The 26746-nt window shown below is 42.8% G+C and overlaps 1 protein-coding gene across 1 annotated transcript in view; it reads right to left on the reverse strand.

Moving 5' to 3' along the window:
• nfatc1 (nuclear factor of activated T cells 1) overlaps positions 1-26746 on the reverse strand; it is a 41712-nt gene that overhangs the window by 13557 nt on the left and 1409 nt on the right. The window contains exons 2-8 of the mRNA XM_071500132.1: positions 25243-26293; positions 24733-24892; positions 19009-19211; positions 16202-16374; positions 14135-14275; positions 4868-4923; positions 1159-1291 (exon numbers count right to left, since the gene is read on the reverse strand). Of these exons, the coding sequence (XP_071356233.1) occupies positions 1159-1291; positions 4868-4923; positions 14135-14275; positions 16202-16374; positions 19009-19211; positions 24733-24892; positions 25243-26293 (1917 nt within the window). The remainder of the gene's footprint in view (positions 1-1158; positions 1292-4867; positions 4924-14134; positions 14276-16201; positions 16375-19008; positions 19212-24732; positions 24893-25242; positions 26294-26746) is intronic.

Here is a 26746-nt window from a genome sequence, read left to right on the forward strand (position 1 = left end):
GGGTCAGTGTTTATATTTAGCTTGGCAAAAGGTTCTCTATTCAAATAACATGCTTTTCCCACGCCCCTCTCCCCACCCATGTGTGTCCAGTCACTGCAGCGTTCATGTAGCGACAGGTAGGGAAAATAACACATTTTATAGATTTTTTTTTTTCTTTACAATGAAGGAATATTAGCGTTGCTTTGTTCCTCCCTTGCAAAACCACCAGACAAGGGGGAATACAAACAGTTTGTTCTCGTCTTCAGATATAAAATCCAGGCTAAAGTGTTTCTAATTAGTCTGGGATATGAATGTCAAAGTCCTGCAGTGTTGACAGGGAAGTAAAAGAAAAGGCAGAATAAGCAAGAAAGAGCCTCAAACTGGCCTGGCTACTGTATGTCTGTGAAAAACACTGGTGATATTTTTTTTCACAAAAGCTTCACCAGCATGAAACTCCAATAGAAACACTATTTCTAACCTTCTTCACATCCTGAATTCATAATGTTAGAAACTGTACATCCAAATTTTTGTCCAGCTGTTAAATCAGCAGCAGTAATATTAGTTGAAAAATCCCTGTTCAGATGATGCAGTTTCATCAGAAAGTTAATGAGGCCATGAAGAGTAACAGCTTCATCCTTCAAAAGCAAACAGCTGCCAAATCCACCCACCGACAAGACAATTCTTTATCTCTATAATATCCTCTGTGCTTTAACTGAAATGCTGACCCGCCACAACAGCTCTGTTTCCCATCAAAGTGTGAAGCAATCCTGCTTATTTACACAGACTTTGCTGAGAGCCACCCTGGTGCAACCACAGTCTGATCTGTTGGTCTTCACTGGAGCAGCTGGGTGGTGGTGGTGGTGGTGGTGGTGGTGGTGGTGGTGGTGGTGGGGGGGGGGGGGGGGGGGGGGGGGGGGTTAAGTGCCTTGCTCAAGAGCACCTTTTAATGAGGGAGGGGCGAGCATTGCTCTTTGCCTTTCTCCACCCTGATTTATCCTGTGATCTAGGAATCAAACTGCAGCTGTTCCCCTCACAAGCCTGCTTCTCTGTTTATATTTCCTTGTGTTTCTTTTATATATTATCTTAATAACAAGATCTAACTCTGGGCCCTAAACCTTTACTGGCTCATTCACGATTGGTCAAGAACAATAAGTGGTTATATGAGGAGGAGAGCGTTACCACTGGCAGGGACGTAGGTGAAACGCTGATACTGGCTTCTTTTCCTCTTGCCGTTGCAGACGTAGAAGTTCACATGGACCGGAGCGGAGAGTCTTTGGTTCCGATACGGAGGGATTTCAACCAGGAGTGAGTTCTGCAAAGCCACAAATTTAACAATTTGACTGAAATGAAGAAATGTTATGAACAGGCAGAGAAAATGTCAAAGTTATTGTAGTGAATAAAACTTTCTTATTTGATTCATGGTATTTTTTTGTTTTTCTACTGACTCTTTGATTGCATCTACTTAATCTGTACAATCCATTATTTTTATTTCCTTTGCTCCGTTTTTATCGTTTTCATATCTTTATCTGGTCTCATGTGTTTAGTTTGCTCCCCGGGAACCAGAGTGTAATTTTATCTTATCTTAAATATAAAAAGAGCTTTGTACTGTGGCAAATAGCAACGACAAAAAGGTCATGTACACAACCATTTCTGTTCTGGTAATTGTTTTCATACATAAACATACAGCTCCATGAGTGAAAAAAGGAGAAGAAAAAGAGAGACTGAACTATTGAGGACAACAGGAGGGTCCTTTATTTTTATGTGCGAGGAGCAAACACTTGTTTTTGCCAAATATGAAGATTAAATCCAAATTAACCCTGGAGGGTTTTGTAGTTTAAGATGGAAAAACTATTTTCTTATGTATTTATTGTTCTTTTGCTGTAACTGTTTTTTTAAATGAATTTTTACAATAATTATTATTAGTGTTTTGCATCGTATCTGTCTTTGTCTGGTGGGGATGGTTGGGAGAGACAGTGCAGGTCAGCAGACGGGATTTGAGATGCGAATGTCTCCTTTTCTTGAAATCTGCAGCCTGTGGTTGTGTGTGAGTGAAATCTGAAAATCTGGTTGTAATCCCAAACGAGAGAGAGAGAGAGCCACAAAGAGACCATGAAGTTGAGCTTATAGAGAGTCCTGGTTGTTTGAACAGTGAATAACTCAGCTGAATGAACTGAACTCGGGAGTGTCCAGATAGTTTATTTCCCCAGCAGAGCTTCCTGCTGTCTGAGGAGGGAACGAAGGCCAGGAGCGACCACGTTTCTGGGTTCAGCCTGTGACCACATCAGCCCCACATGTGCGTGCTACTCTGCCCGTGTGTGCGTGTGTGTGTGAATTTATATGTCTGCGTGTGTTGGAGGTGCTGCTCGGTAGCCAGGGAGGAAGTCATCTGTCTACAAAACTGTGCTTTGGAGGATGGCTGGCCCTGACATGTACAGGTGAAAGCTGACACACGTTTTATTAAATCACTTCAGTCGTAAAGTCAAGTGAAGCCAGATGAGGCTTTTTCGACTTGTCTCATTCACCGCGATCCATCTATCCTTCAGAGGATTTGTTGATAAAAACCTCTGGAAACGGTTCACCATTTGCGCTGTGGAAGCTGTAATTGTGTCCAGATTGAACAGGAAACATTTTCAGCATTTCACTTGTGTGGAAGATGTCCAAAACGTCAATTTATACAATTTATGAAAAACAAGCTTAATTTTGAATCCAAAAACCATGCACAGATGAAATCATTCATTTGCGTTTGAAAGTTTTATGTGCACACGTGTTGTAGTGTAAAGTCATCTCATCTCACAGAGGAGCGAGTGGACGTTTAATTTGTGTAAAAAGCATGAAAATCATCAAAACTAGCAGTGAGATGTTTTTACCTGACAGACGTAATTTCTCTCATTTGGAACTGAAAGTGAGTTGTTATGAATACTCTGATGTATATCATTGTAAATGATTCCTAAAATCAAAACTAAATCATCGCCTCTTGTCCCAGATCTGCTTCGCTCTTGGGGAAGGTCAGTGTGTGCAGGTGACGGAGGCGGTGAGGTATGCTGAATTTGTGGTTTGGTCTGCGTTGTGGCGCAACAGCAGAGGTCAAACCTGGCCAAGGCAGCGTCAGTGTTTAAAATGGGATCAATCCAGCAGACTGGGCTGAGTGGGGGAGGGAGGGAGAGAGGCCCTTTGTCTATTCAAGCAGACAGATGTGTCCCAGCAGTCACTGTATGAGTGTGTGTGTGTGAGCGAGAGAGAGAGAGAGAGAGAGGGAGGGAGAGAGAGAGCGAGGGAGGGAGAGAGAGAGCGAGTGCGTTTTGCAATGAGAAGACACAGGGAGCAGGTGCAGCGCTTCACATATAGACACCATCTAATCCCCTCGTCTATCTCCCAGACTCCCACCACTATCTCTCTCTCTCTCTCTCGCTCTCTCTTCGCTGTCCCAGGCCAAGACAGGACACACTGCCAAGCTCAAACTCCCACAGGTTGAAGGCTGAACTTTCGAGAACCTTTTCCACACGTTTGAAACACAACACTGCTGTTTCACCCCCAGGGGCTTCCACCACAGGCTAAGAAAATCCACAGTCATATTCCAGTCACACTTCTGTGAGTGTGTTCTCTAGTCTGCAGACCAAAGTGTGCGCATTCAGTATTCATATTAACTTTGTGGTCGGTATGTGCGGTGTAAATGGATATCTTTTTAGGAAATGTGCTCATTTGCTTTCTTGCTGAGAGTTAAATGAGAAGCCACGACACCAAAGTGTCATGTCTGCACAATAAATATGAAGCTACAGCCAGCAGCTGGTTAGCTTAGCTTAGCAGAAAGATTGGAAACAGGGGGAAACATCTAGTCTGGCTCTGTCCAAAGGCAACAATATCCAGCAAACTTCCCATAAAACTGCCATTCATACACTTTGGTTTTTATTGGGATTAAATGAACGAGATTTAGTATGTGAAGTAGTGAGCTTTAGGTGGATTTTGTTATCTTCAGACAGAGCCAGGCTTGCTGTTTCCTCCTGCTCCTAGATTCCATGTAAAGCTAAGCTAAGCAGATCCTGGCTGTAGTTACATTTCTATTGCACACACATTGTTATTATCTTCTTCTTATAAACAGTCAAACAAAATGTTTCAAAAATGTCACAAAATGAATATTTTATGCTAATCAGGGAAAAGATATAGAATATAAATGATTAAAATAAAAATTAGAAGGTTAATAAAGTATTAGTTCTTCCAAGTTACAAGAAAACTTATTTTTTCATTTATTTCCAGTGGTGTACAGTGGTTTCTTTAGAATGAGATATTCACCTCAGAGATATCTACGACCTATTTACAAAAAAACTTTAGAGGTAGGTTGTATTGACTTTTCCTTCCAGTGATCCTGTGCCGTATTGGGGTGGAAGCAAAAACAATTCAGAGATGCATCTCAAAAGCTGGGCAGGAACAGTGAAACTTAGATTCTTAGTTACCACCATTTAGGAGGAACTGACCCTTTAAAGTAAAGGACATTATCTACATTTAGGGTGAACTGACCCTTTAAAGTAAAGGACATTATCTACATTTAGGGTGAACTGATCCTTTAAAGTAAAGGTCATTATTTACATTTAGGGTGAACTGATCCTTTAAAGTAAAGGACAATAGTTAAATTTCAGGTGAACTGACCCTTTAAAGTAAAGGCCATTCATTAAATTTAGGGTGAACTGATCCTTTAAAGTGAAGGGCTGAATTGCTGTAAATCAAGATAAGGTTCTAGGTTCTAGATAATTCAGAATCTTTATTTAAACTCAATTTGTTTTCATGTGAAGACTGAAAATATTTTGCCACTTAGTTCAGTTTAAAAGACTGAGAACAGCTGCTTTAGCCTTGCCTCCAGATTCATCATGATAATAGTGTCATATGTATCACTTACAGGCTTTGAGGCGTCTCTCTCAACCTTGGCCTCAGTCTCCCAGAGGTGGTGACCATCTAAAAAAAAAAAACAAAAAAAACAAAAAAAAAGAAAGTGAAAAAATTGTTTTGTAATGACAAATCAGAAAAAATCCACCTACTTGGCTCCCAGTAGTAATGAAGAAATGGAATGAGTGTTGTTATTGTCATCTGTTACATCAGTGATATATAAAACTGCTACAGAGCTGAGGCTATCACAAACGTCATCCTGTCTGACCCGCAGCTCATGAGCTCATATCCTCAGTCTAACAAACCTGAGACAGAGAGAGAGAGAGAGAACGAGACGACAAACCACAGAGAGAGACAGACACAGACAGAGAGAGAGCGAGAGAAATCTGATGCAATCCTAAAAAACCCAGAGTCATACCAGAGAGATGAGCGACATCTTTGGTGGATGAGAGAAACCTTGACTTCATCGCCGTGTGGAATCCCAACATGCTCGAGCAGCTGGTTGGCTCGTTAATACGCAGCGACTGGAAACTGACAACTCGCCTCGGCTTTTTGTAACCCCTTATTTCTTGTGTTCTCATAGGAATCTTTCTGTTATCCCCATATAATGATTGTTAAATGGTGGTGGTATTTTTCTCCTTTTCTGGTAATGTGTTTTTTCTCCTTAAACTTGCCACAATAAAGAGGTTTTCCCATCAGGCAATAAAACGAAGGCATCATACGAGCTGCTGGAAAACACAGCCTTGCTAAAAAAGTAAGTTTAATTTGTCATTCTGCCCAATGAGGTGTGAGTAAAACTATATTTTTACCAATTTATTAGACACAGAAGGAAACCACTGCAATTTCTTTAGCCCCCTGACTCATTAACAAGGCCCTAAAGAGACATGAAATGAGTGAAAATGACTTTACGTGGAAAGGAAACTGCAGTTTACAGAAGAAAGGTCAGCTGTAGCGAGATTGTCTCGAAGGAGATTAAGTGAGATAAGCGCTGCGTTGCTCAACAGGCCGTCTGCAGTTTGATAAGTGGAGGGTTTGGATTGAGCAGACAGCACTGTGTAGATGGATGGGGTACCACTTTGTTTGTGTGGAGGGGAGTTGTGAGGTGGCAGAGATGGAGGAGGTGCAGCTAGGCACTGACAGCTTCTATTATGTCTGAGGAGACACTGCTCTGTTTTGATCTCGCTTTCCCTTTCTCCCTTGACTTCCCCTCCCTGTCTGGCACTTTGTGGACTGGAGCTTTAGCTGCAGCTCTGCAGGAGGAAGTAAAATCATGTGTATCGCATAAAAGAGAATGACATCTCTGTGACAAAACAACATAAATGTGTGCTCAAAGGTTCTGTTCAGAAAAAAAAGGCCAGAGATACAGTGGGCTGTCGTGCAATGAGAGACAGCGGGGGGAGAGGCTGAGCAATGAGCTGTCAATTCTGGAGACATGTTTTCAGACATTTTTTTGAATATGCATAGGCCTGCAGACTTTTTTGATTATAGTTAATTTGGTCACTTTTCCAGTGCACCTGCTGAAAATTATTTTGTGGAACCGGGACATGGCTGTGGTCTTAGTATTCTCATTTCTTGCCAAGATTTTCTCCAGACTTTTGTGAGCCTGATGTGCTAGACTGAGTATTTCAAGCAGCACCTGGTGACAGAGGCCTCCACTGCAACCGTTCGAATGTTTCACTGTGCCTCAGACCATTATTTACACAGTTATCTACGCAGTTTGTTATTTATAATAACTTGTGTTATGGCTGCACTGGTTTTCAAAGCAGAAAGTCTCCAACTTCTGCCCAAATAATGCTTAGTTTTATGACAGTCATTATATAAGCCATAAATGGAAGTTGTGGAAATGGCTGCAGAGCGTTGCAGGAAGGGTCTAAAGACGCGCTGCAGCTAGAAATTAGAAAAATCAAATAATGCAATACTGCACATCAATACTGCAAATACATTGATGGGGTTTTCGGGTGAAAATCGGTCAATCCAATAAATAGCAATCTGAAGAAAGGTTGGTGGATGATATATCATATTTGCCCTTTCATATGCCTTCATTAATTATACATTAGATCAGAGAGACATGAAGTTTTAGGTGAGAGACAACGGGATGACGTGTGATAACACTTGACTCAACACTTGAGATTGTGCAACTCAGACCATTAAACTTCCAGAGAAGCTCTGAAAGAAAAAACTGGTCACACTCTGTGGGTGAGGGAAGTGATGCAGCACCTTTACTTGGAGAAGCTCAGGTACAGTATGTGCTTCATGGTTTCCCTTGAAAAATGTAACAAAATATGGCTGTTTTTTTTGTCCCATCTCTCTGCTGTATTGTTGTACTGCTGTTGCATCTGTATGTGCATGTTTTTGATACTGGTATGTTAAAAAAAACAAACAATAAACTGAATTTTAAAAGGAAAAAAAAGTGTTGTAACCATGATTTTCTCATAACCCAGATACTACAGCCTCAACCCTGACCCTAACAGATGTTTACAAAGAAGAAAACCTTACACAGACAGAGATAACAAATGTAAGCATTCTGTGAGCACTGTAGGGACAGTCCTGGTGCCTGGTGCACAGCAAGACGCAGACATCTCTGATGCATGTACACACACCAGTGTGAGGTATTGTGAATCAAACATAACATTTGCAAACCGTGTTGCGAGGAAACCCCTGTGTAAACAATAGAAATTAAAAGGAAAACAGCTTGCCATACAGGAAGTTGTACAGGATGCTCTGCAGAAAGGCTCTCTGCTGGGGGGATGTCTGTATGTGAGGAGTATATCAGGTCCAGTGGATATTCTCACTTCTAAACTTTTAAGACATATTCCTACCAGACAGCAATGACTTAAAGTAATGAGTTAAAATACACTGAGCAAAATGTCCCCAGAAAAGTTTGACTTCATTATGTGCAAAGTTCTTTTCAGTGTCATGAGTCACTAGAATTGGTTCATTCACAAGATTCGTTCCCCGGATCCTTCAGAGCTTGACTTGACCTCTGACTGCGTCTAGTCTCAACAGTGTGTATTTTAAAAGTTTCCTCACTGAATATCTGAGATTAATGCTGGTTTTTAATGACTGTTATTATATCAATATTTTAAACTGATCTACAGTTGAACTTGCTCGGCCTGATTCCACCCATCTATCACCCACAGGTGACGTTCGGTGAACGAATCACTGAACATACAAAGTTCCCTTGTGATGACATGAATCACACACTCGGAGAGTAAGTGTATCCCTGCACGTTCGCTCACAGCTGACCGAATTGACTAAACACAGATTGTTTCAGGAAGTGATTCAGTTCAGTTCATTCACCCAAAAGAACGAAAATTTCGTCAGTCACACAAAACTAAACTTTATCCACTGAACTTGAACTCAATCAGTGACTCAACTTCCTCCAGAGCAGCTCAAACTTTAGCAACTGTCCAAGTGACTACAAAATGCAATCTTCTGTTGTGTCTCTATCTCTTTCCCTCTTCCACTCAGCCTCTCGCTGCCTCTCTTCACTTTGGGAACCTCTCCAGAAGGGAAGCCTTCGCTGTCTACGTCAATCCACAGGAGGTAAACATGTTTTTCAGATCTTCTCTCTCCATTTCCCCTTGTCTGCTTTCCTCTCTCTGACTCATACTCACATCATTTTTCACATCAATCCAGAGATAGAAAAATTCAGTTGAGCAATTTGTTTTCTGTGCCCGGCTACCTACTGCCAGGAAACTTTTCAATAGCCACAAAAAAAAAGAGTAAGCTTTGAAAAGTTGAATGCATGGGATGCCTTTGTTAGAAAAGAGTGCACCAGATAATTGATAACCACAGAATGTAATTGATAACCACAGAATGTTCCAGAGTTATAGGTCAACATCTGCACAACGCCTGCACCAATCCAATGAAAAACTTCAGTAGCAGTTACTCTCCAGCTCCCCTCCTACCAAATTTCAATGAGCACAATATGGTTTCCAACTCCCTGGCCCACTATCTAAGTTAAACAAGCTAAAATCTCTCCCCAGAAACCACCCCGACCATAGAAACCCAGTACCCCTCTCCAACTCTCACAACGCCCAAGCTCCTTTCGCCTTGGCAGCGTCCCAGCCGTGCAGAAGTCTTACAATTCACATTTCGTTAGCAATGGTCTATACAAATCATTACTTTCTCAGAACAGACATAACACAGAGCAGTCAATGACACAGCAGTGGTGTGCTGTACAGAGTCATGGCAGCCGAGGGGGATCAAACAATATACAATACAGTTATTTGTCATGTTGGGTTTATAAAGGGAATCAAACAGCTCCTTGTGCTCCTTAATTGGGGCTGGGTGGAGTAAAACTTTGGTGCCCAGAGTGAAACAGCGGGGTGGCGTGTGCCCAAGCCCTCATAACGTACAGTAAATATAAACACATGCTCTGCCCAGGCCCATGTGGCACGCTGAAAGAGTTCCCTTGTCCTCTGACTGATGACTGAAACTTCTTCCTTCCTACCTCCCTGAAAACACGACAGATTTGGGAAGCTGCATGCAGTCTGCTGCGGTGTGGAGGGGAGTGGCGGCTCAAGCAAACTCTGAGCTGATAAATGGCAGCAGATACCACTAACTCCAGCCGAGCTACTTGCAGTGGCGGTGGCGCCTGTCACTGCACAACATCATCTGGACACAGGGCAGCGCTTTCATCAAGAAATCAGCCTCTGGACTTTCTCAAAGGGGCCTGCAATTTTTATGGATTATACACTGTAATTTATGAAAACATAATCCCTGCTGTTTATGTGGCTGTAATTGATTTGTTTATGAAAACAGCCATTGTTCTCAGAAGTGTCAGAGGCAGCCAAACCACTGAACGCCTTCAAGTGGAAATCATTGTTCTGTGAATGCAGCAAATCCGAAGCCCGCTGACCATGCGCGCCACCAAAGAAAAGCAACCCCCTCCCACTAAATATAACCACAGCTCAAAGCTAGCAAAGCTAACTGAGCTAGCACAGTGTACATGTTAAAAACAACCTAATTCCCTCCACTGTTGCTCTACTGTCATCTTGCTCTCATGGGCTTAAAGGAGGATGGTTATCTGTAATTTTCTGCAGGTAATTCCAGACGCCATCTGGCAGCCTCGCAGCATTATAATCCTCTCACAGTTCAGTTTTCAGGTCCTCGTACTTGTACAGCTGCTCCGGCCAACAACAATTAGACAGAATTGCTTGGGTGTTCCAGGCAGATGTGGAAACCTTGGTCTCTCTACCCGTTTGAAGCGCCAACTCATCAGGGCACAGAGAGACGGACATGTGGGGGAGATGGGTCAACAAAAATGCAACAAAGGGCTGCGATGGATCGGGGAAATGCTGTGACACTGATACAGACTCCAGCAGAGCAGGCAGCTCTCCAGGGCAACTGACCAGATGTTAGAGTGCTCTTTTCATTTGAGGGTTTCTCCTCGGCAAGGATTTCCTTCAGGATCTCTCGCTCAAATTAAGCTATTATCAATCACGGTGGGGAAATACTGAGTAGAAAAACACACTTTAATAAAAAACACTGAGGGGAGGTAAAAAAGTGGATGAAAGACTATAAAGGAGCAGGCAAAGGTTCACAAAAGGAAACCAAACAAATAAAACCCTACATGATGTTATACATGACGAAACCCACACGTTTTTACAATGATCAGACTGTTTCCAAAGTCAAGAATCAACCTTCAAGTTCAGCTTCTGTCTCATTCTACATTTTCCTATAGGATACTATTATATATAATACTACAGTGTAATATAACTATACTCCAAATAACAAGGTTTCCCTCTACATGAACTGCATGTTACATTCTTAGATTTATCAAATGTACTTTAAAGAATGCAAAGATCAAAAGTTTTCTTTTTACTCTGTCTTTCATTTCAATTTGGAGTTGAGCTTCTACTTATAGAGAATAAATGACATCTGAGAAGTCCTCCAACAGTAAACCACAAAAAAAACAGAGGTGAATAAAGGACAGCAGGGCTTAATTTCCCAAATGGAGTGACTGAGTGACTTATCAGAGGCAGCATCTTCTGAGGGCAAATGAAAGTAAGGTGCGACTGAGTCAGGTTTAGATTACAGGCTGATGTCTGCAGCACCGAGGTCGTACAGTAATCTCTTATGACTGATTGGGTCTAACTACAAGTGACAAGTGAAGTGATGCTATCTTGGGTTTTTCTACCAAGGCAGGAAACAGGAGGGGCAGGTGGGCGTGATAAAGCAGAGCTGACATCCACTGTTACTGTTTTCAGATGCCGTGCTCTGACTGAGGAGCAGGTGACTGTGTGTGTGTGTGTGTGTGTGTGTGTTTCTATTTGGGGGAAATAAGGATTTCCTTCAGTGTGAGTCATGGGTAGCAACAACAACACACTCCGAAACATGAATATGACACTGTACATGCACACAAAAACACATGTTACTGCCTCTTCCTCCCTTTTTTTCCTCTCAAACACTCACACCAGTGTTTCCCCAGATTCTCATTTGTCAGCAGAGTGGAAATATCATTCAGACCATCGGACACTAAAACAGAAACCAAAACAAATGAAACTTTTAGTTTGTTGGCAGCATCTAAAGACAGGGTGACCCATCCTGTCTATAATTGCAGGGGAAACTCTGACAAACACACACACACACACACACACACACACACACACACACACACACACACACACATACACACACACACACTTACACACACACACATACACTTGTAAGGAGAGGATACACGCAAACTCACAAACTGGGAATATCTGCATCTGTCAATGCCCACATGTTCTGTTACCGCAGCTTTGTGAACGTTATTTTGTGAGACTGCTTAATTGGAGAATTTGCAGGAAAATTGTCCATTGGTAAAATTAAATGCTTTAAGCTCTTTATGGCAACCGAATCCACCGCTGTGGATTTATGAGTTTGATCGTTAAACTGTTTCTCAGAGCTCTGCTTTGGAGCGGGTAAAATAACAATAAAAGCATATGAAATTTCCAAATTCTATCAGTTCTGCATGACGATGTGAAAGCAGAGATGAGCTGCATGTTTTTTAAATAATGCACATTAGTCATTTTGTGTGTTGTATCTTTCTTAGTTTATTATACGGTATCTTATAATACCAATGACGCCATTTCACCCCTGAGATGAATGACGTCTCTACTTATCTACTGTATCTATTTACCCATCTATTTATACAGACAGCAGCTGTAAAGAAGACCAAGTGCGATCCGTAGGGAGCCCACAGCTCTCAGAGTTAATGAACTGAGAGCTGGTGGCACAGAGGCAGCTTGGATAGAGAGGTGGAAGGATGGAGGGAAGTGAAAGGAGGAGGAGGGGAGCAGGAGGGGGGGCAGTGTTGTGGAAGCCTGGCTTAAGGGTTGTTTCCATGGTAGGATTGCCCAGGAATCTGATGCTGGTGCCAGACGTGGGGAAACCCTCATCAAAAACAAGGGAGCACACCCATCAACACCAGTCCAGAGCTGCACATGGCCCTAAACGCAGTCTGATTCGGAGCTGAGACAGAACCAGAGCTGCTGCTGACCCGAACTCTCATGACATTTTATGAAGTTGTGCGTTTTCCTTTTTCCAAAACAAGTGGAACAATTCTCTCTGAGGTCTTTCAGATTTTAGTTTTAGTCAATCAAATGTTTCTTGGAGGCAGAAACAATCTCATTGGTCGGGATGAACTTCAGGGGGCGGGGTTAAAACCCTTTATCTATCGTGGCTAAGTCACTATTAAGTATTTATGAAAAAGACAAGTGGTATAAGTCAGAGTTTGATACAAAAATCTTACACAGCTTTTAACTACATCTCATGGTCTTCATCAGTGTGAGTGGTTGGACTTTGATGAGATAAGATTATTACACTTTGAAATGAGGGGAATGTCAAATAAAGAGAGGGCGAGGTGAGATCTATATTTGTCAGGATAAAATGTGTGGATATATTTCAAATTCATTAATATTCACTGGACTTTACTAATGGAAGGAAATTCATCTTATATTTTTAATAATTCAATGTGTAATTATTGATATCTACTGATTTTAGGAGCTGCTTCATCTCAGCAAACATCCACACAGACAAAAGTAATTTAGTAATGATTCCTTATGTCATTCACTACCTAAAGTTATTTCATATATATAGATTTGCTTGGTTAAACTACCAAAAAGTAGCCAGCTATACATTATATTGAAATATAGCACTCTAACTATGATGTGAAAAAGTTACAAAACTACACTAAATAATCATTTTTAAGCTAGTGAGCCTTTGCATAACTTCAATGTTTAAACTTATCTCATGACAGACTTAAGATGCTGCTGACCGTCCAAGTTTGAGAACATTAAACCAACATAGAATAGAGGAGCAGGGGATGGTAAAGTTTTATTTTTATTTTATTTTTAACTGGAGCTCCATCTTTGCTGGTTGTGCTCCAAAAAGTGCTTCTTCTGTCGAAAGAAGTTTAATTCATTATTTCTGCCTCTGAGAAACGTTTCACGTCTCTGATCCGCCCTTTTCTCCGGAAGAGATCAGGGTTAATCAAAGAGGTCAGGAAGAGGGGAACAAGGCCTGGGCTCATACAATCACTTCTTGTTTTGATAAACAATCTCACTACTCCATTGTACAGTGCTGGAGGGTGGGGGTGAGGGGTGGAGGGGGGGCTGCTGCTTGTGTGCCCGGGCAGCCTTGAATTCTTCCTTTCACAGGTGGAACAATGAAAAGGCTTCCCTCTTCTTTGAATGAGTCACCACGGCTGATAGGATCACATGTGTTTACAGTGCTCAGCCTTGGCCCAAACTGTGCCTCACGTTGCTTCGCTAAAGCTAATCAAGGAAATTGCTGTTTGTAAACCTCCTCGTATCAACATCTGGGAGCAGTCCCCTCTCCCTCCAAACCAAAACAGCTTAAAGTAAGAAGAAGAGAAACAAATACTGAGGCATGGCATACACACACAAATGTGTATGCCTCCACACCACGTGCACGGCCAACCCACACACATGCACACACACACAGACACACACAGACACACACACAACACATGCTGCATTTGTGATCCATTCCTCTGCTGAACAGGCAATGGAAACTTCTGCAAATGTAAATCTGCTGGGTTAAAAATACAGCGCATTAATGTGCACCACATGTGGCACTCTGGCAGGATGGAGGATATTTTGACGGCGGGGGGAGTGAAGGGAGGGAGCAGTCTTGGGGTTTCTCCAACAACGGAGAGAGGGACACACACACACACACGCACAGAGACACACACACACACACAAATATATACACACAGCTGTACTGAGACGCTGCAGCCATTACTCCAAATCTCCTCCTCTTTTACCTTGAGCCTTTTCCACGAACACCACCTTGGAGTCGTGCTGGAAGTTGTGTCCGTCGAGGAGCATCCTCTCCCCTCCGGGGGCGGGACACGTCTCCAAGCTCTGCTTATCCACCAGCGGCAGCTCCTGGGCCGATCTCTGGGCTGTGGGAGGGAGAGGAGAAACCGGACTCATCGCTCAGCTAATACACACCCACTCCCCATGCAGACCTGAGCATCCAGACCGAGGCTGAATCACTACCTAGACAGCTTTCACAGAGCTGTCGGCACAGCTGTAAACCTCTGCCTCCTCATGTTAGAATTAAACTCCCTCTGTGCCAGTAAGTTGGGAGAGGCTTCGTCTTGTGTTTATTTGTGTTTTCTTCAAATTAGGGTGGATGTTTTGTCTCAAATATTTGGTTTAAGAATATCTTTCTTCTCCCTGTCTCTCTTGCCTTTTGGCCTGCTCCTCTCATTCCTTGCTTGTTTTCACTTTTTCTGAAATGGTCTATTACTTGCTGCGATATATTTGAAAACTTTTTTCTGTCTAAATGTAACGCTGATGTCCTCGCCAGGTCTCTCTCATGAAAGATATCTGTAATTTTGTCACAATTGACCGGGAAACATAAATAAAGGTTTAATAAAACCTGAGTATTTTTCTCCTATGAGGATCTTTTTGTTATTCGATGCTGCTGCATTCTGATTTTGATCAAACTCTAATTCTCGCTCTCTGGAAACCATTGATACTTCCCATATCTCTGTGTTTCTCTGCCTCCGTCTGTCGTTCTGCCTCACTCACACACAAAGTGAATTTTGGTCAAAAACAATTGCTTTGTGGCAGTCGTTCAGAAACTAACAATGGTCTATTTCAAGGGGCTGAGATCATGGTTTAACTACTGTCTTTCATTTACCTCATAAGACTTAATCTCTATGGCAGCTCTCGGTGCCAGAACCACATAAAGTGGTTGATCTGCCTGAGTTTATCCCGGTCCAGTGGAAGGTCAACTCCAGTGCAGCACAGAGAGTCAATGGAGTTTATCGAGCAAGGACTAAATGGCCTTTACACAGACAAATACTGTCAAGTTAAAATGGAGCACACAATCACATGGACCATATCTGCAACAGCTCTACAGAGCTGCATCAAATCATTCTCATCTCTCTCAATAAATCCAATGGTTATCTTGGTTTTCCTGGATGACTGAGAATCACAGACATCCGCCAATGAATTTATTGCTTATGTTGTGATTAATAAATTGTTAAGTCTAAAAAATTTTAAAAAGATAACGTTCGTTCGCAATTTCCCATCATCCAGTGTGATATCTTCAGATAGTTTTGTTTGACAAACAGCCCAAAAGTCAACAGCGTTTCATTTTGAAACATAAAAAACTGAGAAAAGCAGCAAAAGCTCACATTTGAAAACCCCAAAATGACCTTTAATTGATTATCAAAGTTTCTTCCTAATTGATTGATTCATTGGCTCCCGACTTCCCGCTTCCCACTTGTCTTGTGATCTTTTTAAATGGAGCAACTTTTCCCTGCAACCCCTTGTCTCATTCGTCATACTCATTTGAGTAGTTTCAGCGAAACCATAATTTTCTTTTTCCTTCTAACCTCAGATTGTTTGATTTGAGTCATCATTAGAGGCCTGAAATGGTAAAACTTGTTCTGTATTTTACAAGAACAAGAACAAGAGTAAGAGTCTACAGCCACGCTGGCTGGTTTGTGAAGCTGTCGGCATGGTGCTTTGAGATAAACGCTAACATCAGTATGCTAACTTGTGACAATGCTAACATGCTAATATTAAACAGGTATAACGTTAACCACGTTTGCCATCTGAGTTTACTGTGTTTACTTAATTTGGTTTTGTGTAGCAGAAAAAGTTTTTCCTTTTTTTTTATACCATTGCTCATCTTCCAAACCCAACAATTTATATTCTGACCTCTTAAAGAACCACCATGTTGAGTCAGTAAGTTGACAAATCAAGCAATTTAAGCGCTATTTGGGAGGCATTCTGGGACTGTGTAGATAGATAGATGGATGGATAGACGGATGGATGGATTTTTGGGGCAAACAAATACTGGATGTACTCACAGCACTCAATGGGATTGGATGCAACTTGCAAGGACACCGTTCTCCCTGTGGCCTGGTTGATGTGAATTCTGAAAACCATCCGCACACGTGTGTTCTTGCGTCCGATGTCTGTCTCCCCCTTTCGCAGCTCAATGTCTGAGTTACGCAGCTTCAAGATCCCTGCGCAGTCGATTCTATTAGCAGAGACACAAGATGAAGAATCTGCCAAAGTCTGTCTGTCCACAAGGCACATTATCACGAGCATTTGTGACAGATATACTTTCACAGTTAATCAAGCGGTGATTGCTACAGTACTGCAGCCGAATCAAGAGTGATTTTCATTCTGGACTCCATCAACAAAGTCCTGAAGGAGGCTGCAGTCACGTCAAGAGAAGATTAACACCACCACCCCCAACAGAACTATTACACCTCAATGCATGGGAGGGTTTATTACATCATGAATATTTTTGTTATGAGCCACAAGAGATGGTTCCTAAAATACTGTTCCGCAAATCTTACAACCCAGGTAATATTTTTTTACAGTGTCAGAGTCTTCATCAGACACTTCTCCTCCTCTTCCACAACCCTCTCTGTCTGCACTGCACTCATGTTAACTTTTTCATACTTTGAGCCTCTCCAAACAGTTTCTGGCTTTTCCATCGCCGTGCTACTTGATGCCACATTCCTCAAAGCCTAGTTAATGTCAACTTTTACACACATTTGAACACTCCCTAACATTCTTCCCGCCAGACACTAGGGTCTGCTTCACTGGCGAAGTAATCAGGTGTTGATGCTAAGGACCCCAGCTGTTCAGCTCTCCGCCTACGCAGACAGGCTGAGTGCAAAACCACATACTGAGGCGTCCGTTCAGTGCCTGAGAAAACGTTTTAGAAAGAAAGGACATTACCAAGAAGCAGGGCAGTACTTTTTTTTTTTTAAGTCGGCCCAGTGCTATCATTGAATTTATTAACAGTTAAGTGGAGTCATACCACGTCAAATGTGGCTTCATTGAGGCTAAAAAAAAATCTGAACTGATGTTGATTAATGATTTAATTGAAGACATGTCCCCCTAAATCATCATGAGTAACTATTTCAGATATATAATAACGCCTGTATTCTATACCACATAATAAAACATCGATATGTCACACTGGAGCGCATGTCAAAATGAATAAATCTCCCACAAATCCCTCGCCTAAACTTTAAGTACTCTGAGGCGTATCCTCTGTGAGAAAAGAGAAACCATATCCCGAGGTAAAGTAGTTGTATAAGGGGAGCTTATGTGTTACATCCATTAAAACGCAGAGAAAGTGCTGATGCAAGCAGGCTGCTACTGCCTGCAGCTCAGACAGAAACCCCAGGTCCCTGTTAGCAGCTTTGAGCTTCCCCAGTAATCTGATCTCTGAGGCTTATAAAATGGGAAAGCCACCCGTCTGAGTACAGAGGGCAACGCTTTCAAAACCCAAACACTACAGGAGGCGTGCTCGCCCACAGACATACAGTGGGGTCCAAAAGTAAAGTGGTCTCAGACTTTTGGACCCCACTGTACAAAGATAAATCAGACAAGCAAACTTTGTATCTCCGGAGGATTATCTTTTTTAGTTGGGCAGCAATCTAACAGGTTTGAAAAGGTTTAATTTAAGGCTGTAACGGACAAACTGTAGCACATCAGATGTTCATGCTATCACAGCAAGAGCCATAGTTATTTTTAAAACATCTGGGATTAGTTCAAGTTAAGTTTCAGGTCTTTCAGGCCAAGTCTCAATCAGGTCTGAAACCCTTGAGGACAGGTTCAAGTCAAGCAATACATTTTCTGTTAATAGTGTTTTTACATGACAGATTTGAGATTTGACTGAAGTCACCAAACTTAAGACTTGATGCTTGACTTGTGCTTAAACATTCAAGTCTCGAGTTTTGACCTGGTAAAATACCAGAACAAATATCTGACGCAGATCTAACGTGTTTATCTATCAGCCTATTATTAGGCTGTGGCTTGACCTGGACTTCCCCTTGAGACATGACATAAACTTGTCTAAAATAACTCTTAAAGGAGCTACATGTAAGTTTTTGTTATTGGTACATATCCAACATTAGCATCAATACTTACCAGTCGAGAAGAAAAAAGAAGAACTTTCCTCGCCAAGAGCTCCCTCCATTGGTGGAGAGCGACACCAACGTTACCTATTGCTTTGCTTCTATTTCTATCACTTCTTTTTTGTACTATTGTTAGCACGCTAACCACCTTGCCCTGGCCTGGCCCGTCTCATCACTGTCACTGTGGCGTCCAGTGTGCCCAGAGACAGTAACACTGCTCAGAGGGCGTACCGTAAAATCTTGTATTGTAATCACAACAATGGCTGATGCTCTTGGCAACCAACCATCACCACCACCCGCACCCGGCAAGAAACCACATTCAGCAACAGAGAAAACCTGGGCATGGACTTGTCTTGTGTGACTTGAGATTTCTCTTGGACTTGACTTTAATGACTCCTAACTTGACATGTACTTGTCTTGAAGTCTTAAGGTTTTGACTGACTCAAACCTTAAAGTGAACTTACCTCAAATGACTTAATGATGTGGACTTGAATATAATTCTGAATATCTAAAAAACTTCACTTTTCAACCAGATTTAGCCAAGTTTGTGCAAGTCCAGTTCCATGTCATTTCTTGAATGAATAAAAACTTGACATCCAAGACAAGTCTTAAATAGCTTGAAACTTAACTTGGACCCAAAAAGCAAAATAATTTCAACCAGATTTTTATCAGTTTCAACATACAAATATCATCAAATCAACCGTCACTGAGTGGGTATGCCCGCTGATACTCACATGGCCCGCATGTTGTTCTCTGGCAGCAGTGGGATCTCCAGCACCTTGGTGTTGTTGTGCAAAACCTCGTGGCTCGGGGTGGACACCGTCTTCCCGGTGATGCGGTGGACCTGGTAGAAGGCGTGGGGCCTCAGCAGCCTGTCGTCAGCTGTGCCGATGAACAGCTGCAGGGTCAGAGGCTCGCTCTCCATGTAGCCATGGAGCTAAAGGGGGAGAGAGAAAGAAAAGACACGGTTGTGGTTAAACCCTCAAAAAGCATCCACTTGCAGTCTGTCGAAAGCAAACCTAGGTCTTTCGGAGGTCAGGCTCTCAGCGTGATGGTTTTTAAACAAAGTACCCATTTAGGATCTTGTAATCACCCTTTCCATCTTCTTTAATTTACTACCAATGACTTGCATATACTTCCTCCATCAGATCATGGAAGTTCTGCCAAGATGTTGATCCTACAGTAGCTGAATCTCAGGGGCGGCCGTTGCCAAAGAGCAGTAAAACCACCTACAGTGAGCGGCGCTGTGATTTGTGAGCCCCGTGCTCGACTTGTGACAAGACTAAGCTAGTGTTTCAGAAAAGTCGAGGTCACGTCAGTCCCACCAAGCCCGGGCCAATCAGGGTCGAGAAAAACTCTCACTAATGACCCAGCTCTGATTATTATCAGTAAAATGATCCCGGCACAATGGAGCTGGAGACAGTGCGGAAGTACTGCTCGCTGTAACTGTCGGACTCGACCCACAGCTTCTGAAGTACTCCCAGACCTCCATAGGTGTTGCTTGACAGGAGGCCTCCAGGCAGGATGACCTCAACCACCCAGACTGCAGAGTGCAGGCATGAAGCCCAAACCCGCAGGCTGAAATATGAGAACAGCGGCTACTACTGACACGCTGTCGGAGAGTTATGTATGTTATCCATACAGTGTGACGAGGGAGGAATTAGAGCAAAATACTTACTGTGTTTTTTGTCAGTTTAAAGTCAAACTGACAAAAAACACAGTTAAGACAATAAGATAACAGGGGCCCTGATGTTGGATTATACTACGAAATATAATGTACTGAATGTAGAGATTACATGGACAAATTGTAATGGCGGAGCATCTGGTGTTGCATTTGTGAAGCTTCTCCACCGTGTTCTTGTTTTGCTTATCTCGTTCAGTCTTTACTGTAAAAATGTCATCATCTGTGCAGGTAACTGAACCCAAATCTATGTTTTTATGATATTTGATCGCATTGTCATTGTCAACCAGAAAGGTTTTGATTAGGCAACATTTTCATCTTTAAAAAACAATAAATGTGTGTTTTTGGTGTTTCACTGCATTCCAATAAAGATTGACACAATAATGATACATTAATTTAGAAAAAAAAAAAGTTAATGCTCAGCTTTAAACTTCAAGTTATGGCCTTTTCCCCAAACCCTTCCCTTGATCAGTCAATAAACCACAAAATGGACTTGGTCCTGTTTGACTCAACGGTCAAAAATCTTTCCATCCTTTTCAATAAAGTTGAGCAATTTTGCGGCACTTGAAGCGGCTCCAATTATCAGGTCTGAATTAGAGGGACTAGTACTGTTGGCCAGTAAGGGTCAAGTATTATGACTGTTCTCTATGTGGAGTTAATTTAGTTTTGATATCCATAAGAAGATATATTTGTGGTTTTAAGAACCAAAAGCATCTAAGTTTTTTATATCTCCTCTCCCAGGCTTCTCTCTAGAAACAATGGGTCGGTGAGCCAATCAGAAGACAGGCTCTGATTGGTGCATATCCCTGTGGACTGAGCGCTTTCTCAGTATTAACACAAACCTAGACCTACTTATAATCAAACAAAGACATGGAAATCTCACTTTATGCAATACGGGAACTTTAAAAAACCTCAGAGTGAAAATGAAGAAGATCCCAAGAAGCTGTCAAAGTGTTGTTGAGCAGACGCTGAACCCAAGCTAATCATAACCTCTCTGGATGAGAGGATCAGCTGAAACAATCGGTGGGGAAATGTTGAAATGAAGACCACAGTTTTGACTTACATAAGAAGAGCACTCGAGGCGAGGAGTGCCCACAACGAGAGTGAAAGGCTCAGACCGGGGAGGCACAACATGTGATTTGGAGGAGGATCCCTGTCAGGGTTAAGTGCCTGCAAAAGCCCTGTATATTTGTGTAAGGAAATGGGTTGCTGCCAAGCAATGCTGTTTATTTAGGCAGCAGAAAGGAGTGTGATGAAGTGAGGTAGCCCACTCGCAACTTTAGGTGGTTACTTTCGAAATATAATTACTACCAGATTCTTGATTATCAGCTTTGAATTATCATCAGCAACAAAGTCCAGACAAATCGAAATCATCAGATTCAGTAAAGTCATCTGACTGCTTTTAGCTGTTTTTGGCTGCTTTGCTTCCAAGATTTGACAAAGCTTGCATTCGTAGAAACAATTTGCAAACCCTGTCAGCATCATCATCCATCATTTCAATACATAAAATTATCTAAGTTGCAATCTTGCAATCAAGAAACCTTTCCTTTTTGGTTTTTCCCTCTATGATCTGAATGACATGTTTTGTAAAGCAGCTGCAGCAGACAATAGTTATGATTTGTTGTTACAATTTAATCACTATGATACCACTTCATGTAAACCCTCCGCTCCTCCAGCCTGGCAGTTTGACATTGGCATTGCAGCCACCCCTCCCTAGTTCATATTATCACCCACAAGAGGAATGCCGAGACTCCAGCTGCTCAAGGCACCAAAGAGGAGGAGACAGGGGTGAGGAATGGACCAAAGCTAACTCTCCATTCCTATACTGCGACCTCCAGCTCCAAAAGGAGGATCACACACACCAACACACACATTTCTTACCGAGAGGGATAGTTCAGTGTGACCAGCAATTTGTCCTGTCATGCTTTTTGTTTCACATGATATTTATTAATTACACTTTGTTTAGAAATCTAAATTTGATCACAAGGATCAAAGCCAAGAAAAGGCACATGATTCTGAAGTAATAATGTTTAAATCTAGGCTGTGAAAGTTGACTTCAAACAGAGAAAAAAGAAGACCTCACAGACTTGAATTGGTGTATTTCCTCTCCACCAAAGTACAGCATGAAAGCCTGAGCATTAACTGCGGTGAGGACTGCACACAGCACTTCAGAGGGGCATACTTCAGTCTGCTGCTGGCGTAAGGGCGGGTGTGGTTGAGGCAGGCAGCAGCGATGGCATTGAAAAAGAACAGAAAACAGCCAGCTTAGCTGTGCTGGATGCTAGACATGGAGAAAAAAAGTGTACCACACAGAACAGGGCCTTCCAGAATAAACTCTGTAAAGTCTGGGCAGGGTTTGAGTCAGAGGAGCGACGGGACGAGCCACAGAGGCTTCGTCAGCCAGCGTCCACAGTAGAGGCTGCAGCGCTGCTGTGTGTACCATGTAATCAGGAAGTCACAGAGATGGGGCTGCCTTGTCTGAGGCTCCCTCCAACATCTCCATCAGAGCCTGCCAGAAACGTGTGTGGTTTAGTTGCTGCCGCCTCCGCAGGATGCAGCGCGCAATGATGTCAGCCGTGCACACGGGAACTTTCCTAAACAAAGGGAAGTCTGTGTGGTTGGGGTGGTAGCTGGCGGAAAAGTAGGGGGAGGTTTGAGTTTAGCTTTAAAGAGAACACACACTCTCTATTTCAGCTGGGGTGAACCCAGACCCCTGTCATTAAATCATTAGCACCTTCTCATGGACAAATACAAGCGTCTTGCACAGATGTGTGGCTGCAGTTGCGACACACTGGATGGTACAAAATGTTTTGGTTTCCAGTTTTTTTTTTTTATATTCCACTGCTGCATATAAATATAATATTTCTGTTTCCTTATTCCACTTTTTTATGATCAACAAAACACATGAGGAGAATTCCATCCAAATATATCACAGCTCTATTAAACTAAAGCTTTTAGCACTTTTAATGACAGCTGGTTGGAGATCTAAAGGTCATTCTGCAGAGAGAAACTATAGTTATGGCCAAATTTCTTACATACTGACAATATACAGTACTGTCATAGTACACGGTTTTTGTATGTATATGTGAAATCAATTTACTATTTGTGCTAACAGGTTATTGTGCCAAATGTTTTTATTATGTTAATTAGAAGGTTTGTCTTAACATTTAATTATTATTTTTGGTTCCCTCAACATGGCTGTCTCATCACCATCAGCAACTTATTTGAATTTTTTTCCAACTGTGAGCAGCTCCTCCTCATCCATGGTAAACTCAAAAAACAAGCATTTCAGCCTGTAAACTCACCTGTAGCCAAAATGATCAGCTGATTTTATCAAGATGATTACGTCAACAGATAAAGAAAAAGAAACTGCCAACAGAAATGCTAATTATATTATGTGTGCAGTAATAGAGACTATGTCACCTTTATGTAGTTTGTCCACCAGAGGGCGTTGACAACTTTTCAACTACAACTTGTTGGTTCGTTATTCTACGTATATTAGTCACAGTTCATTAATAACCAAATTTAACTAACTTTTTTTAAAAACTGTTTCAAGTTATTTTATGTCTTTATGATATTAAACAAATATCAAACATAAAGCTATTGTCCGATTTATCGTTAGCTGATTCTGTTGTTTATCAATATTCACAGTAGCCTCTAAAATCCAGCGTGAGTCAGGCTGTAGTAGGGAGACTCAATTTGGCTACTTTTCCAGTGTGAACACACTATCTAGAACTAGTATGTAGTATGGACTTGCATAGCTTATGTTTGTCCTTAAAGTGGCTGCATAGGAAGGTTAGCATTCACTCTAAACAGCGATGTTAGCTAATTGCTCCTCTGTGGCAAAAGGGAAAACAACTCATTCTAAAAATGTATCACACCTGAAAGGCAAAAACAGAAAACTCTGCCTCTATATGTGAAGAATGTCTGGTTAACTTGTAGACTTATTGTAATGTATCAATAAAACGTCAAAAGGTATTAATTAAACTGACAGCCCTGCTTACCATTCACATTGCCCAACTCTTGCTTCAGACCCTTTATTTATTCAGAGACTGAGGTCAGCGGTGAGGACTAATGGTTGGGGGACCAGATGGGTTTAAAACCAAAACATATCTGCAGTTATCCACATTTTTTTTTCTTTAGACTCGACCACCAGAGCTACTGTGGTTAAAGCTCATGACTAAGCTCTTACTGGCCATGCTACATCACTTTGTAACTGTCTGTGCTGCACTTGAGAACGCAATGGAAAAGTTTGACTCACCCTTGTCTGGACAGGAACTGACTGAGTGGACTGGCCTGTCTAAGAGCATACCTATGGTATTCCATTCAGAATAGTGACATCTTTGAATAACATAACAGCCAAGTCATGAAACACATGTCACCCCCATCTATTTTAACACATTAGGCAGAAAGCAGAAGTGGGAAACTGTTGCGGTGAAAGCTGACGAGGTAAAGGGGTAGGAGGATAAATGGGCCTCATGGCTGCACCGTGTGTTGGTCTAATCATCACAGGAAACTGAGCAGCCTTGTTTGGTGGTTCCAAACATAAGGTCTGGGCCCCTGAGGGGGTTGTGAAAAGATAAATGTAGAAAAAAAAGAAAAAATAGATTATTTGGCCCCTAAAATATTCACGTGACACAATCTAAGAGGGAAAAATTAGCATTTGGTTGAAGTGCTCACAGCTTGTAGAAATTTGCAACCTGTGATACGGTGTCTCAGGAAGACAATGATTAGTTTGGAGGCATTAGTTAAGTTAAAAACCACTGGTTTAGCAGACCTGAATGACTGGGTGTCCCCCTGCCAGGGCCTTTACCGCTCCCCTGCTGCCCTCTGTCTCATAGTGGGCTCGGTGGTGGGACTTGGGCTGCACCTCAATCTGCAGGCTGTACGGCCCCGAGCTGGATGGCAGCTGCCAGTCGAGAGCTGGCAGGGACGGGCTGTCAGGGGCGAAAACATGTCCAACATGTCAACTCAACAAGGAGGGAGGAGAGCTTATTTTAGAGGCACTTATCAAGGTAGAATGTGCAGAATGTGAACACTGTGATGCGCCAGACGTTATGATAAAGCTGTTATGAAATTGCAAATATGCTTAAACCTGCTTCCTGTTAGTAAATATACAGTGTGTCCATGCAGATTAAGCATCCGTGGAGAACTTCACCTTTAATTCCTCAGTTCCCAAACATGCTGAAAAATTTCTAGTTTGATGCTTTAATACTCTAAAGGCTTCATTTCAAGTTTGACTAGATACTGTTCAAGGCTGAAATCTTCACTGTCGCCGTCTGCTTACCTTACATATTGCTTTGGCTGCTTGGACCAGGAATATGGGTGCTGTGGTACATCCAGAAACCCGCCGCAGTAGCCTTCCTTCTTTAACGACAGGCGGTTGGAGGGGTGCTCGTCCTCACAGAGCTGCCCTGGACTCAGCTCCTCACCCCCTGGCTCCACCTTCAGGCTGACTGTGGGGCTGTGCTCCAGACTGGTTTTCCGGGCCTTCATGGGGATTCCCTCCCCGAGGTCAGCCACTCCATCTGTGGTCAAGGCATTAATGGCTGCCAGGATGGCTGAATTGGTGTACTGGTTGGTGTTTGGGAGCCAGGTCTCCTCGGTGACACTAAGGCGAGGCGAGGTCTGTGGGGACGGTCCAGGGGAGTGGTTGGGCGAATAGGGGTAGTGCTTGTGCGGCGCCCCGCTGCCATTGAAGCTGTACTTCCTCTTTGCACCACAAGGGGAGTTGGGCCTGGATCCACGCTGACCCATCCAGGTGTCATCTGTTATACTTGTGCGGGGAGAGGTGGAGGGGGAGTGGCGAGGGGAGCCACCAGCGGCACAGCCATCACCTGGTAGGGTGAGGGTGGAGCTTTTGGGGGACACAGAGGGAGACTGCCAAGGGGAGTTCTGGGGCGAGTTGTCGTAGTTGTAGGAGAAGCCTGATTCGTAGGAGGAAGCGTCAGAGTGGCAGCTGCGAGATGAAATGCTGCTGGCTGGACTCAGGCAGCTGGGGTCACGGTAACTGTCTGCACTGGGGAGGGTCAGCGTCACTACAGAGTTGACACGCTTGGCAACAGGAAGGCTGCTCTCCTCCACCTCATCCTCAGGAAACTGACCGTAAGCTGTGATCTCGATACGAGGGCTCTCCAGGGTCGGGGCTCCGTTTGGACGGGTGCTTGAGGATGAATAGTAGCCGGCCGCCCTCATGTCATCCTGGGTGTCATAACTGTGAGGCTCGGTGACAGAGACAGATATGGTGGGGCTGGACTGGAGGCTGTGGTACTGGGAGGGAAGACAAGGGTTGCCCAGTGGGAGGGAGAGGCTGACATTTGGCGTGTAGCCATATGCATCTGGAAAGCAAACAGATTGAGTTTGTTACCATGATAATCAAACACACATTCACTGGCCCCTTTACTTAGAAGGAGACAGTTGCCAAGTTGAGTCTTGTGAGAGCTGTTGCCTATAATGGCAAAAGAGCAGCTTGCCTACTGCATTTGGCTCCAGCTACTTCCCAGTGCAGAAACTCTGCAAGTTGAATCTTAACGCCTCATCTAACGGGGTTCCCCAAACACACGGAGGCCAGTGGCACAAAGCATCTCTGCATGGCTCAAATTGTACAAAGCAAATTAGGTGGGAGACACGAATAAAGGTGTCAGAAATAACTCCAGTCTAAAAATAAACAAAGGCAAGACCAGGTGGGTTTTTTCCATTTCACATTGCCAGATTTATGCCACTTAATGCGCATGCTGCAGCCCGTAAACTATAACGTTATGAAAACACACACCGATGCTTTTGTTGGCCAG

The sequence above is a fragment of the Trachinotus anak genome, unplaced genomic scaffold (genome assembly GCF_046630095.1).
Source record: "Trachinotus anak isolate AG129_WGS33_773 ecotype Australia unplaced genomic scaffold, CSIRO_AGI_Tana_v1 ptg000016l, whole genome shotgun sequence".
NCBI lineage: Eukaryota > Metazoa > Chordata > Actinopteri > Carangiformes > Carangidae > Trachinotus > Trachinotus anak.